We start from the raw sequence: 15,174 nt of genomic DNA, 5'->3' as shown, positions 1-15,174 counted from the left end.
CACCATACCTACTGTAAAGCATGGGGGTGGAAACATCATGCTTTGGGGCTGTTTTTCTGCAAAGGGACCAGGACGACTGATTCGTTTAAAGGAAAGAATGAATGGGGCCATGTATCGTCAGATTTTGAGTGAAAACCTCCTTCCATCAGCAAGGGCATTGAAGATGAAACGTGGCTGGGTCTTTCAGCATGACAATGATCCCAAACACACCGCCCGGGTAACGAAGGAGTGGCTTCGTAAGAAGCATTTCAAGGTCCTGGAGTGGCCTAGCCAGTCTCCAGATCTCAACCCCATAGAAAATCTTTGGAGGGAGTTGAAAGTCCGTGTTGCCCAGCGACAGCCCCAAAACATCACTGCTCTAGAGGAGATCTGCATGGAGGAATGGGCCAAAATACCAGCAACAGTGTGTGAAAACCTTGTGAAGAGTTACAGAAAACGTTTGACCTCTGTCATTGCCAACAAAGGGTATATAACAAAGTATTGAGATGAACTTTTGTTATTGACCAAATACTTTTTTTCCACCATAATTTGCAAATAAATTCTTCAAAAATCAGACAATGTGATTTTCTGGATTTTTTTTTCTCATTTTGCCTCTCATAGTTGAGGTATACCTATGATGAAAATTACAGGCCTCTCTCATCTTTTTAAGTGGGAGAACTTGCACAATTGGTGGCTGAGTAAATACTTTTTTGCCCCACTGTAAATTGATAATTACAAATCAATCAAAGTTCAAACAGCAGTTTTTAACATTAGAATTACCAAAGGCTTCGAAAAAACTTGCAAATCTGACCCACCTTAAATCCCTTCACACCTCTAACATCAGCATCTTTTGTCTTGTAAATGTGCCGATCAAGACAAGCAGCAAGCAGCCTACTATTCCATCCCCCCACCGGAACAGGCACAAAGTTCTCCCAGTTCCAGTCTTGATTATCTGGGAGTGAAGTGCTGGAGTTTTAGAATGGAAATAATAGATCGTTATTTGGAACATATGCATTGCATGTGTGTTCTGTTTCTACAATAATCTGTGTAAACACATTGTTAAAACAGAAATGTTTTTCATATTTTAGTAATAAATGACAAAATGTAGACATAATCTATATAATGTGTGAAACCTGAAGTCCAAAGATCAAATAAACACTTTCACAAAAGGTTCAAGGATGATGCAACAGCTTCCTTGGCACAATGGCAAGAAGTGCCGACTTATAATCAAGAGTCCCCAGTTCGGTCCTAACTGCCTCCTATATATCGTTTTGAGTAGTGAGCTGCTCTTATTGTTAATATTATACAATAAACACATACATTTGATTTGCATCTGTAACAGCCGGTGTACATTTATAGGACTTGTAAAAGTAGGCGTTTTGTTTTTCACTTTTATTCTCTCAGTCACACTCACGATACATACTAACCCCCCTCCCAATCCCCCATTCCCCAAGGGATCTGACGCTATTAGTTTTTATTTGAAACTGGGAATAACTGTACATTTGAGTGGTGTTTTGAGACAATCGATAACCATAAGGTGCATACTAATTCAGCGTAAGCAGTAACGCTCAATAAAACTGAATAAAAAAAATCAAGTGACAATGAGATAGGAATAAGGCAAATTCACCAGCTTTTGTGTGTCAGCTTTTATCCCTCCAGATCAGAGAATTTCCAGTTCGATTGTCTCAAAACACCACTCACATCTACAGGTATTCCCAGTTTCAAATAAAAACTAACAGCGTCAGATCCCTGGGGAAGGTGGTAGTATGTATTGTGATCGTGACTGAAAGTGAAAAAAAATGCCAACTTTTACCTATAAGTCCTATAAATTTACATCGGCTGTTACAGACGCAAATCAAATGTATGTGTTTATTGTATAATACTAACAATAAGAGCAGCTCACTACTCAAAAGGGTAAACATACGAGGCAGTTAGGATCGAACCGGAGGACTCTTGATTACAAGTCAGTAAATCTTACCGCTATGCCACAGAAGTTGTTGTATTATCCCTGTAACATCAAATACCCCCCACCCCCCCGCGATCTGACTCTAGGAAACAGCGCAAGTACAGACGCAAACCAAGTGTGATCAAGAGTCACCGGTTCGATCCCCAGTCACTCATATATTTGCCGTTTTCAGTAGTAAGTAGCTCTGTTTGGGGGGATGTTAGAGCATGTGAGCTTATTCAGTGCTGCAGGATCAACGCACATGTTGATCTTTTTTTATTTCAGTAATAGCGCCAACATAAATCCACATCCGATATGACGCTGTTCATTTTCAAATAATATTGCATTAGTGCGATAATGTTTTCACATATATTGTCTCTTTCTTTCAGGTGTGTAATAGGAACCACAGCATAGAGAGAAGCGTGTACATTGTAACAGGTACACACGTTGTAAATGTAGGAAAGACTATCCTTGCGTGTGTGTGAACAGTTAACATTTGAATCTGATGATTGCATATAGCGCTGAACTTACTGCTCTGTACTATTCTATCCTCTGCATGTCCTGGAGTACAAAAGAAACAGAGTACAGCAACATGTGGGGACTGGCAAGATCAGGGAAAAAAACGCGCAGACACTGATTACAAACTGCAAGATGTTATGCGAATGAATATGAATAATATGAATAATGTTGCATCCGTGCCACAAAGTTTTCCGAAATGTACTATACAGGTCATAAAACGAATAATTCCAAATATCATATCTACCTACGTCTGTGTTTTTTGTTTTTTTTGACATCATACACCATAAGGTGCACACTAATTCAGCATGAGCAGGAACACTCAATAAAACTGAATAAAAAAAAAAAATCAAGTGACGATGAGATACGGAGAATGCAGATTCGCCAGCGTTTGTGTGTCAGCTTTTATCCCTCCAGATGAAAGAATGTTCAGTTCCATTGTCTCAAAACACCACTCACATCTCCAGTTCTTCCGTTTCAAATAAAAAATAACAGGGTCAGATCCCTTGGAGTGGGGGTTGGGGTTTGGGGGCGGTAGTATGTATCGTGATCGTGATTTAGAGAGAGTAAAAGTAAAAAAAAAATGGTAACTTTTACAAGTCCTATAAATGCACACTGTGTGTTACAGATGCAAACCAAATGTATGTGTGTACTGTATAATATTAACAAAATGAGGAGCTCACTACTGAAAACGGCAAATATAGGAGTGAGTGGGGATCGAACCGGGGACACTTGATTACAAGTCAGCAACTCTTAACGCTACGCCACGGAAGCTACTTGTCTATTCTTTGAACCTTTTGTGAAAGTGTTTACTTGATCTTTGGACTTTAGGCTTCATACATTATATGGTTTAGGCCTACATTTTGTCATTTACTACTAAAATATGAAAAACGTTTCTGTTTTAAAAATGTGTTTACACAGATTACTGTAGAAACGGAACACACATGAACTGCGTGTGTTCCAAATAGCGATCTATTATTTCCACTCTAAAACTCCAGCACTTCAGTCACTCCCAGATAATCAAACAAGGCATGAGCTGGGAAAACTTAGTGAACGTTCTACGGCGGTGGGGATGGAATAGCCGGCTGCTTGCTACTTGTGTTAATCGGCACATTTAGAAGACAAAGGAGAGGTGAGAACGGTTTTAAGTTGGGCCGGATCTACGAGTTTTTTCATAGACTCTGGTAATTCTAGTGTTAAAGGTTGTCAAGGATTCTGCTTCATCTCCATGTCTCTGTAGTTTGTTCCAGATTCCTACTACTCTTTGCATAAAGAAGTACTTTGTGGCTTCAATCCTAAATAGATTTTCCCTCAATTTTCACTGGTTTCCTTGAGTACATGATTTACTGTTTAATTGAAAGAATTCTGCTGTAACTACTGTATCAATGTGTTTGAGAATTTTTGTAGTCTCCTGCGCTCGAGACTTTAAACAGGCTTAGTTTTCGGAGTGAGTCACAGTATGACATGTCTTGAAGTTCTGGGATGCTCTTGGCTGCTCTCTTCTGCATATCTTCAAGTGCTGCTGTGTTTTTCTTGTAATGTTGTGACCAGAATTGTACATAGTGCTCCAGATGTAGTCCCTCTAGTGCATTATATAGTTTGAGCACTAGTTTCAAGGTACTGGAGTTAAAACTTGGGCTGTGGTAGAGTTTGACCATTTTCTTTATGTCCATTTTGCTTTTTCTCCCTATACCCTGCTTCCCTTTCACATCTAACAGTGAATATAAGTTAGCTCTGTTATGTGTTATTGTGAGTGCACCATCATGTGGACTCGAGTCCAGTACAAGTTTATTCATATCTTGTATCTGATGCTGTTGTCCTTCTGTACTGCAGCATTAAGAATCTGAAAATGGATGGAAAATCTGTCTTTTTAACACCAGACACCATGGCTGCACTCTTTAGCCGATACATAATATTACATAACATTCTCAAACCCATTTAAACCAATTCTGTGTGCATTATGTGTAAGGCAGGAAGCAGCTGTCGATGGGCTGCCAGTCCACCCTCTAACTGGTCTTGTACTGTATACAAATGATATTGGTTCTTTTACAGGAGTTGGTCAGGTGATATGTGGAAATCCAATAAAAGCTCTTCGTGCAAGACGACAGAAGTTAAATGTAAGTTAAATGTAGATTATGTGATGTCTAGAATATTATAAAGTTTTTTCTTATTATTCCTAAACAGTTTCAATCAGTTTATCATGGTATTTCAATTACATTAGGTATGTAAGGGGATGTGTTTTCATGTCATTAAAAGATTTTCAGTTACAGTGCCTAGCTGTCTGGTCAGCCAATAACATTCTTTACATAAAGCATTTGTAAGTCTGCATGTGTCGTTGGCAATTAGACATAGCCAGCTGTTCAACTTTCCATTTATATACTTTCAGTTCAATTCCATTCAGTTTATTTTTGTATACTGATCTTCACTGAGTTCTCAGGTTTAAAATGCAAAATCTTTATAAATAACTAATGATGCAATGAGTCGCCCCTGTCTGGAAAGGGAAGGGTGATCGCCTGGATTGCAGCAACTACAGGGGGATAACACTGCTCTCGATGCTGGGTAAGGTCCTTGCTAGGGTCGTCCTCAATAGGATCCGTGATCATTTGCTCACCTACCAGCGACCGGAACAGTCTGGTTTTATGCCTAAGAAGTCTACCATTGACTACATCCTGGCACTGAGAGTTCACATGGAGCACAAACGCAAATATCGGCAGAGTTTGTGTGTAGCTTTTGTCGATTTTCATTAAACGTTCGATTCAGTTGATCGAGCTGCCCTGTGGGACATCCTGAGGGTTCGCGGGATCCCCTCAAGGTTGCTGGATATCATGGCTGGCCTGTACACTGCTACTGTGACTGGAGGCAGAACCTCTGTGTTTTTCCCAGTTGATTCTGGGGTTCGCCAGGGGTGTTTTTTTTGCTCCTACTCTGTTCAGTGCTTATATGGACTGGGTGTTGGGCAAGGTCGTGGGGTCCAGCGGCTGTGGGGCATCTGTTGGTGAAGAAAGATTCACGGATCTTGACTTTGCTTACAATGCTGTGAACTTCGCGGAGTCAATGGAGGCTTTGATCGGGGTGCTCGAGAGACTGAGTGAGGAGTCTGATTGTCTGGGTTTGCGAGTGTCCTGATAAAAACTAAGAGCCAGGCCTTTAATGACCTTTTGGGCACAGCCATCAGCAGTGTGTCAGTTTGCGGAGAGAGTGTCAACCTTGTTGAGAGGTTTATTTACCTTGGCAGTGACATTCATGTCTCTGGTGACTCTTCCTATGAAGTCAGTAGACTGATTGGTAGAGCATGGGGGTGTCATGAGGTCACTGGAAAGGGGTGTGTGGCGCTCCTGATATCTATGCAAAAGGACGAAGGTCCAACTGTTTAGAGTTCTGGTGCTTCCTGTTTTGCTATATGGTTGCGAGACATGGACACTATCCAGTGACCTGAGACGAAAACTGGACTCCTTCGGTACTGTGTCTCTCTGGAAAATCCTTGGGTACCGTTGGTTTGACTTTGTGTCGAATGAGCAGTTGCTCATGGAGTCCTGAATGAGGCACATTACCTGCATTGTGAGGGAGCATCAGTTACGGCACTGCGGCCATGTGGCGCGTTTCCCCGAGGGTGATCCGGCATGTAAGATCCACATTGTTGGGGACCCGAGTGGCTGGACCAGGCCAAGGAGTCGCCCATGTAATACCTGGCTGCGGCAGATAGAGGTTCATTTCTGGGGGGTGGGACTGGACCGCGTGTCAGCCTGGGGGGGTTGTCAACTGGGATCCTGAGTTGTTTCGTTGTGTAGTGGGTGCGGCAACACACTGTACCAGTGCATGCTCCCCAACCTGACTTGACTTGTAATGAGTACATATAAATACACATGGAAAGTTTGCTGTGCTTGTATTGCCAGACTGCTTGCTAAAGGGAGGTCATCTACTCAGCACAGTGCTCAAAAGCTGGCTTTGGCCCTCAAGAAGCAAAGCATTTTAAAGCATCAAAAGTGAAAAAGATTTAGGTGACCATTTGAGAAGGGAACCCTAACAAAAGCATTGTCATCATTATTACATCATCATTGTCACTCCGCCTATTCTGAAATGGGCTGGAGTAGCTACACACTGAGCTGGATAATCCAGACCACTGTATTTTCAATATAAATTTCCAACTCCTGCCAGGGAATTCAGAAAAGCTTCCCGTCCAGTAGAGAGAGATAATTCCTGTAGGATGTCCTTGGTCTGCTTCTCAGACTTCTACCACTGGGGCATGCGCAAGCCACCCAAACTAGATTCAGAGCAACCAAGAGTTATACTCTAAGGTCTTCCCATGTAGTTCCTCACAATATTGCAAACACGGAGGGAGCCTAGCAACCTAGTGCATGAACCTCACTTTGGCCACTTGTAGTCACAATTTCATTTTTGTTTTGGTAACTACTCATAACTCATGACAATTGTTGAGGATGGAGATTTATACTGACTGATCTATTGAAAGTGTCGTCTGCAGACTGTCCTGGTACATGAGCATGGTTAGGTACAATGTCCATAAACCTGCTTTCACCGGATTGTTGTGTTGGTCAGCCTCATGATCACCTCAATACCAACTTATGAACAAAATCTCAAGATACATGAACTCCTGCACTTAGGGTAGAATTCTCACCTTTTATCTGCATTGAACTAGCCACTGTTCTCTGGGTAGAGGACCATCTGTATTACTAACCGAGAATGCTAAACCGGATGGACGCAGGGACATCCGGCCATGGGCCGTAGCCGCAAAAAGACGTACTGCGCAGGCGCCCCAAGAAATGAGGCGCCGCGAGAGGCGGCCGCGACCACAGAAAAGCCGTGACCACAGAAAAAAGGAGTGAGCACAGAAAAAAGGAGTCAAAGAAATGAGGCGCCGCGACCACAGAAAAAAGGAGTCAAACGCAGGCGACGCACACAGCGCCGCACGAAAGCCATTGCACACGAAACTAGCACACAAAAAAAAGAAGCCGCTCACGCCCCACGAATCCCACACCCACCTCCAAGCAGCCACCCCCCCACCCCCCCCCCCCCCCCCACAAGCAACGGACGGGACACACAAAGAGGACGATTCAACAAGCCCCTGCCACACAAAAAAAAGAACCCGCAACCCCCCCCCCAAAGCAACGGACGGGACACACACAAAGAGGAGGATTCAACAAGCCCCTGGCACACAAAAAGAAAGAAGACGCTCGCGACCTAACTAACGATGTACCTGAAACTAAAAACTCTATGAACTGCATTAGATCCTACAATAGTTTATTTGCTTTTGCATCTACCGGAGTAAATATCAGGCCACCAAAAGGCAATGGCCCATACTGCTTTCGCATATGTGGACAAATATTACATCGCATTGGAACAGTACACCCTGAAACAAATCAACAACGCAAATATGCACAAATCTACACACAAAGCCCCATTTCTAAATGAACCGTCCGTATTAAACATACGTCATCTCAACACGTTCACACTATGCAGCAATGGTGGATCTCATTACAATAACGGCTCCATATTAACAGTGAGTGCGATCCTCCTTATTACTTATCCATATTTATCACGCTCAAGAACAAACAAGTCATAAATTCACGATCACGGGTACAAATCGATACGGCTCGGATAACGGGACCAAACACAATTCACACTATGCAGCATAGGTGGATCTCATTACAATGAGGCACTATTAACCGTTCAACCGCAGAAAAGGCTCCATATTAACAGTAAGTGCAATCCTCCTTATTACTTATCCATATTTCTAACGCTGAAGAACAAACAATTCATGAATTCACGATCACGGGTACAAACCAATACGGCTCGAGTAACGAGACCAAACACACGAACCCGCATGAAAAAAAACAATACAAGTCGGCTCCAACTCGCTTCTGAAACTCTGGAAGAAAAAATGTCTCGGCTCCAAAAACGCAAAGCTCAACTAACACAGTTACAGAAACAAACCCAAATGGACAGATACACTGAACGTGGACGCATGCAGCGCGTGTCTCACAGTACTGCATCGAAACAGGCACGGCTTCAAAACGAAACACCTTCCGTCTCAGACATACAGAAACGGCAGCGAGGGAACATCAACAACAGACACCTGCTAAACGATTGCGCCAGTTAGCTGACAACGCGTTCAATATTGAGTCCACTATTCAGGAAAATTCATTGAGATTAATGAATGTCATTTGCAATCATTGTCATTCACTTAACTTCCCTGAAGAAACAACTGGCAATACATGTAATGAATTTACACGTTGTTATCAAAACGGTCAAATTAGACTGCCTCCTTTACATTCATATCCTGAATATCTACAGAAGCTTCTAACTATCGATGTACCTGAAAGTGAAATCTTTATGAACTGCATTAGATCCTACAAATCGATATCCACTATGAACATTAACAGTGGCACTGCACATGACATCTGTCTTGCAAAACTGTTAATTATTGATGAATATACAATGGCATCCACTCACTTACTCCACACCATTCATAAACTTCTACAAACGTTTATGAATAATGATCTTCCCTTTGAAGGAAAGGTACTTTTATTACGAGGAGATTTTAGACAGTGCGTAGCTATTGTTCCACATTCCATGCGCTCAGCTATTGTTCAGTGCACCTTAAAATACGCAGACAATTGGCATTGCTTTCAAAATATACAGTTAGTACATAACATGCAATGTCCACATCCAGATCATAACAATTGGTTATTACAACTAGGAGATGGTACACTCACCAATACAGATAGACTTCACCCAGATATTATTACAATTCCTCAAGCCTTTATCTGCGCCAACTTTGTTACAGACAGATTTGGAACAGCAATCTCATTTGACCAAATGCCCCTTTTAACACAACGCACTATATTATGTCCAAAAAATATTAATGTGGAAAACATAACTACCCAAGTCATTGCATTACTGCATCATCTACACCTTCACACTATTCTATATCTCATTCATACATCACACTTTTTCTCATTCCCAACACCAGGGGTTGGCGAGCGAAGCGAGCAGGGGGCGGAGCCCCCTAGTGACATCAGATCTGGAGAGGCCGATTCTCTATACAACCACATCACACTCTGCAATGAACAGTTCTAGTGTACTCCGGAGATCACATTCTGATGAGGCCAAGAGGACAACATAATCTGCAAACAACAGAAATGTAACCCTTAGGTTCTTAACACTAGAATTACCAGAGCCTACGAAAAAACTCGTAAATCCGTCCCACCTTAAATCGCGTCTTAAATCCGTTTGCACCTCTCCGCCAGAGTCCTTTGTCATCTAAATGTGCTGATAAAGCTACTAGCAGCCAGCTATTCCATCCCCCCACCGACTTAGAATGAACTTCTCTCCTAGCTCAAGCCTTGCCTTGATTTGATTACCTGGGATTGAAGTGGAGTTTTACAGTGGAAATAATTCTAGCGTTATTTGGAATACACGCATTTCATGTGTGTTCCATTTCTATAGTTGGCTGTGCAAACACATTTTTAAAACAGAAACGTTTTTCATATTCTAATAGTAAATGACAAAATGTAGGCATAAACTATATAACGTATGAAGCCTGAAGTCCATATATCAAAGAAACACTTTCACAAAAGGTACAAATAAAAGAACACGTGCGCCTTCATTCAAAAAAAAAAAAAAAAAAAAAAAAGCCGCGTTAGCATGCCACATTGACACTCTTACTACAACCACCGCAGTGGCATAATGGTATCAGTGCCTGACTGGGAATCAGAGGGTGGCGAGTTCGAATCCGCACGGCTCCACTTCGAGAAATTAACTGCTCTTATTCTTACAATTTTAGAATAACAATATAAATTTGATTTCAGTCTGTAACAGGCGGTGTAACTTATGATACTGGTAAAGGTTAGCTTTTTTTTTTTTTTTTTAAATTCACTTTTCATTCTCGCAGTCACATTCAGAATCAATCCATACAACCCCATCTGACACAGCTGGTTTCACATAAATAAAAGTGCACTTTTATTCAAGACTATAACCGAAGAATAAAGAAAGCAAGTTACAGTTGGTGGTTGATACGACAGCTTGCGTGGTGCAATGTTAAGAACTGCTGATTTCCGATCCGTGCTATATAAAATCATCACATTCAAATATTAACAGTTCCCACACACCCAAGGTCCGCCATTCCTACATTTACAACATGTGTACTTGTTGCAGTGTACACACCTCTCTGTGCTATGGTTCCTATTACAGTGAATGAGCACCTGACACTGTACTTTCTTCCCTGGGGGAAGCTGAGGTCTTAGAACGGAAGTTTGTTGACGCTGTATCATCTTTTCTTTTTCCATCGCCTTTTCCTGTAAGAAGCGACGACGAAGTTCCTCTGCAAGGTGAGCCATGAACACTCTTCTTTCCTCAGCGGACCCCGTGCATGCCTTATACAGTACGTGTGCGTTCATCGCTGCTAGGTCAAGGATGTTGTACAACACAGCAACCGGCCACCTGCGTGTTCCTGTGCGCACTGAACAAGCACGCGCCTTCTGGTCCATGATGTCAACGCCACGCTGGGGAAAAAAGAAAGACAAATATATGTGACATTTTGAAGAAATCATTTTATCACCAGAAGAGCACCAGAATACTTCGTCACACTAATATTTTTTTCATTAGCATACCTTCATGTGGTTGTAGTCTGTGACCGTGTTTGTTTTTTTTTTTTTATCTTGCCCAATCTCCACATCATGGTGCATTGTGCTGAGAATGCAGACAGACTTCATCTTTTTGGGCACATACACTGTCAGCATGGCACTGGGAGATCTAAACACCAGCGTGGAGAATTGTTCGTGTACTGAACTGACTTTAGCTGCAGGTGGAAGTTCCCGTCGCACTTTATTCATGGTGCCAAGCAGAGTTGTATTGCGGTGCAGCAGTCTATTAGCCAGCGAAAGTGACGTGAAGAAGTTGTCTGTTGTTACGGTTCTGCCTTTGTCCAGAAATGGCTCCATAAGCTTTATGACCACAGACTCGGAAAGTCTTTCTCCCGTGGGACGACTGGGATCTTTTCCTAAATAAGGAGTGGCATTGCACATGTACTTTGTCTCCAAATCTGCCGCAATCCAAAAAGGCAGAACCGTAACAACAGACAACTTCTTCACGTCACTTTCGCTGGCTAATAGACTGCTGCACCGCAATACAACTCTGCTTGGCACCATGAATAAAGTGCGACGGGAACTTCCACCTGCAGCTAAAGTCTGTTCAGTACACGAACAATTCTCCACGCTGGTGTTTAGATCTCCCAGTGCCATGCTGACAGTGTATGTGCCCAAAAAGATGAAGTCTGTCTGCATTCTCAGCACAATGCACCATGATGTGGAGATTGGGCAAGATAAAAAAAAAAAAAAACAAACACGGTCACAGACTACAACCACATGAAGGTATGCTAATGAAAAAAATATTAGTGTGACGAAGTATTCTGGTGCTCTTCTGGTGATAAAATGATTTCTTCAAAATGTCACATATATTTGTCTTTCTTTTTTCCCCAGCGTGGCGTTGACATCATGGACCAGAAGGCGCGTGCTTGTTCAGTGCGCACAGGAACACGCAGGTGGCCGGTTGCTGTGTTGTACAACATCCTTGACCTAGCAGCGATGAACGCACACGTACTGTATAAGGCATGCACGGGGTCCGCTGAGGAAAGAAGAGTGTTCATGGCTCACCTTGCAGAGGAACTTCGTCGTCGCTTCTTACAGGAAAAGGCGATGGAAAAAGAAAAGATGATACAGCGTCAACAAACTTCCGTTCTAAGACCTCAGCTTCCCCAGGGAAGAAAGTACAGTGTCAGGTGCTCATTCACTGTAATAGGAACCATAGCACAGAGAGGTGTGTACACTGCAACAAGTACACATGTTGTAAATGTAGGAATGGCGGACCTTGGGTGTGTGGGAACTGTTAATATTTGAATGTGATGATTTTATATAGCACGGATCGGAAATCAGCAGTTCTTAACATTGCACCACGCAAGCTGTCGTATCAACCACCAACTGTAACTTGCTTTCTTTATTCTTCGGTTATAGTCTTGAATAAAAGTGCACTTTTATTTATGTGAAACCAGCTGTGTCAGATGGGGTTGTATGGATTGATTCTGAATGTGACTGCGAGAATGAAAAGTGAATTTAAAAAAAAAAAAAAAAAGCTAACCTTTACCAGTATCATAAGTTACACCGCCTGTTACAGACTGAAATCAAATTTATATTGTTATTCTAAAATTGTAAGAATAAGAGCAGTTAATTTCTCGAAGTGGAGCCGTGCGGATTCGAACTCGCCACCCACTGATTCCCAGTCAGGCACTGATACCATTACGCCACTGCGGCGGTTGTAGTAAGAGTGTCAATGTGGCATGCTAACGCGGCTTTTTTTTTTTTTTTTTTGCATGAAGGCGCACGTGTTCTTTTATTTGTACCTTTTGTGAAAGTGTTTCTTTGATATATGGACTTCAGGCTTCATACGTTATATAGTTTATGCCTACATTTTGTCATTTACTATTAGAATATGAAAAACGTTTCTGTTTTAAAAATGTGTTTGCACAGCCAACTATAGAAATGGAACACACATGAAATGCGTGTATTCCAAATAACGCTAGAATTATTTCCACTGTAAAACTCCACTTCAATCCCAGGTAATCAAATCAAGGCAAGGCTTGAGCTAGGAGAGAAGTTCATTCTAAGTCGGTGGGGGGATGGAATAGCTGGCTGCTAGTAGCTTTATCAGCACATTTAGATGACAAAGGACTCTGGCGGAGAGGTGCAAACGGATTTAAGACGCGATTTAAGGTGGGACGGATTTACGAGTTTTTTCGTAGGCTCTGGTAATTCTAGTGTTAAACTGGATACCTTCAAAATCTCAGCTGGTCTTCGATATTCTGTCCAGATCCACATTGTTTTGAAATAAACTCATCAGAAACTTCAAAAGACATTGTTGGACAGTTATCTTATCAAAAGATCTTGACTACACATTGTTCTCCTCTCTTGCTAAATGAATCTTTGCATGGACAGGTCTATTCATTTGTTAAATCTAAGATGTCTCACTTAAAGGTTTTCCAATGCTGTATCTGTCCTAGTGTCTATATAAATAAACATTGGGAATTCCAGTCTCTGTATTACATCTTGCCTGAAGAAGTGGACTGAGTTGCCTTGAAAGCTTGCATATTGTAATCTTTCTAGTTGTCATTTTGCTTAACTTCTCACTACATCCATAATGGCTAACATGGTACAACACCCAAGTACTATATCCTGTCCATAAAGAGAAGAGAAGATAGTATTCAGTGCCCACACTGAAGGGACTTGACTTAACACTAAGAATGTGAACACGGAGTGGTGGTGTGTTGAATATTGGTTGGACGTGCCAATAAGAATGTAACTGTACTCTGTACACCTGACAAATCTAACTGTGCTCTGTACACCTAACAATATTTTTGATACTACAAGAATTATCACTCAGAAACTACAAGGACTCCATGCATACAATAAGGGCCCAGGACTCTCGTACTCTCAAAAGATTTTATACCAAGGTAACTATGGGACACAAAGTCATAAACATTTTCTAAATCAACTAAACTCATAGACTGGATTGGGAAATTCACATGACCCCTTCAAGTATCTATGTTTGGACAAAGAATTGTTCAACTGCTCTACATCCAGGATCAGTATACATTTTTCCTTCTGGACCTGAGATTCACGCCATTGGCAGTCTCTCTCTTCCAGTATCATAGAATACATGCAATCTGAGCTTGAGCAGTTTTTAAAAAAAGAATAGGGAACAATGGCAGTTTGCAGATGTGCAAAGCTAATGGAGTCTGTGCGTATAGACTCAATATTGTTATGGCTGTCAAAGGTGCATCTACTAAATACGGAATTGAGGGAGGTGAATACATATGTGATTGATTGATTATTTTGTGTTTTAGATTTGTAGAGCTCTGGTTTTTGTGAGCAATATATACAGTGCATCTGGAAAGTATTCACAGTGCATCACTTTTTCCACATTTTGTTATGTTACAGCCTTATTCCAAAATGGATTAAATTAATTTTTTTCCTCAGAATTCTACACACAACACCCCATAATGACAACGTGAAAAAAGTTTACTTGAGGTTTTTGCAAATTTATTAAAAATAAAAAAACTGAGAAATCCCATGTACATAAGTATTCACAGCCTTTGCTCAATACTTTGTCGATGCACCTTTGGCAGCAATTACAGCCTCAAGTCTTTTTGAATATGATGCCACAAGCTTGGCACACCTATCCTTGGCCAGTTTCGCCCATTCCTCTTTGCAGCACCTCTCAAGCTCCATCAGGTTGTTTGGGAAGCGTCGGTGCACAGCCATTTTAAGATCTCTCCAGAGATGTTCAATCGGATTCAAGTCTGGGCTCTGGTTGGGCCGCTCAAGGACATTCACAAAGTTGTCCTGAAGCCACTCCTTTGATATCTTGGCTGTGTGCTTAGGGTCGTTGTCCTGCTGAAAGATGAACCATCGCCCCAGTCTGAGGTCAAGAGCGCTCTGGAGCAGGTTTTCATCGAGGATGTCTCTGTACATTGCTGCAGTCATCTTTCCCTTTATCCTGACTAGTCTCCCAGTTCCTGCCGCTGAAAAACATCCCCACAGCATGATGCTGCCACCACCATGCTTCACTGTAGGGATGGTATGCCAGGGATGCCTGGCATTCACACCAAAGAGTAAAGAATTCAATCTTTGTCTCATCAGACCAGAGAATTTTCTTTTTCATGGTCT

At 41.9% G+C, this 15,174-nt stretch overlaps 1 protein-coding gene across 1 annotated transcript in view; it reads left to right on the top strand.

The window, feature by feature from the left end:
* lrrc56 (leucine rich repeat containing 56) overlaps positions 1-15,174 on the top strand; it is an 85,110-nt gene that overhangs the window by 43,479 nt on the left and 26,457 nt on the right. The window contains exon 5 of the mRNA XM_028793510.2: positions 4,493-4,557. Coding sequence (XP_028649343.2) covers positions 4,493-4,557 — 65 coding nt within the window. The remainder of the gene's footprint in view (positions 1-4,492; positions 4,558-15,174) is intronic.

The sequence above is a fragment of the Erpetoichthys calabaricus genome, chromosome 2, assembly GCF_900747795.2.
Source record: "Erpetoichthys calabaricus chromosome 2, fErpCal1.3, whole genome shotgun sequence".
Lineage (NCBI taxonomy): Eukaryota > Metazoa > Chordata > Cladistia > Polypteriformes > Polypteridae > Erpetoichthys > Erpetoichthys calabaricus.
This window is presented reverse-complemented; position numbering and strand designations above follow the sequence as displayed.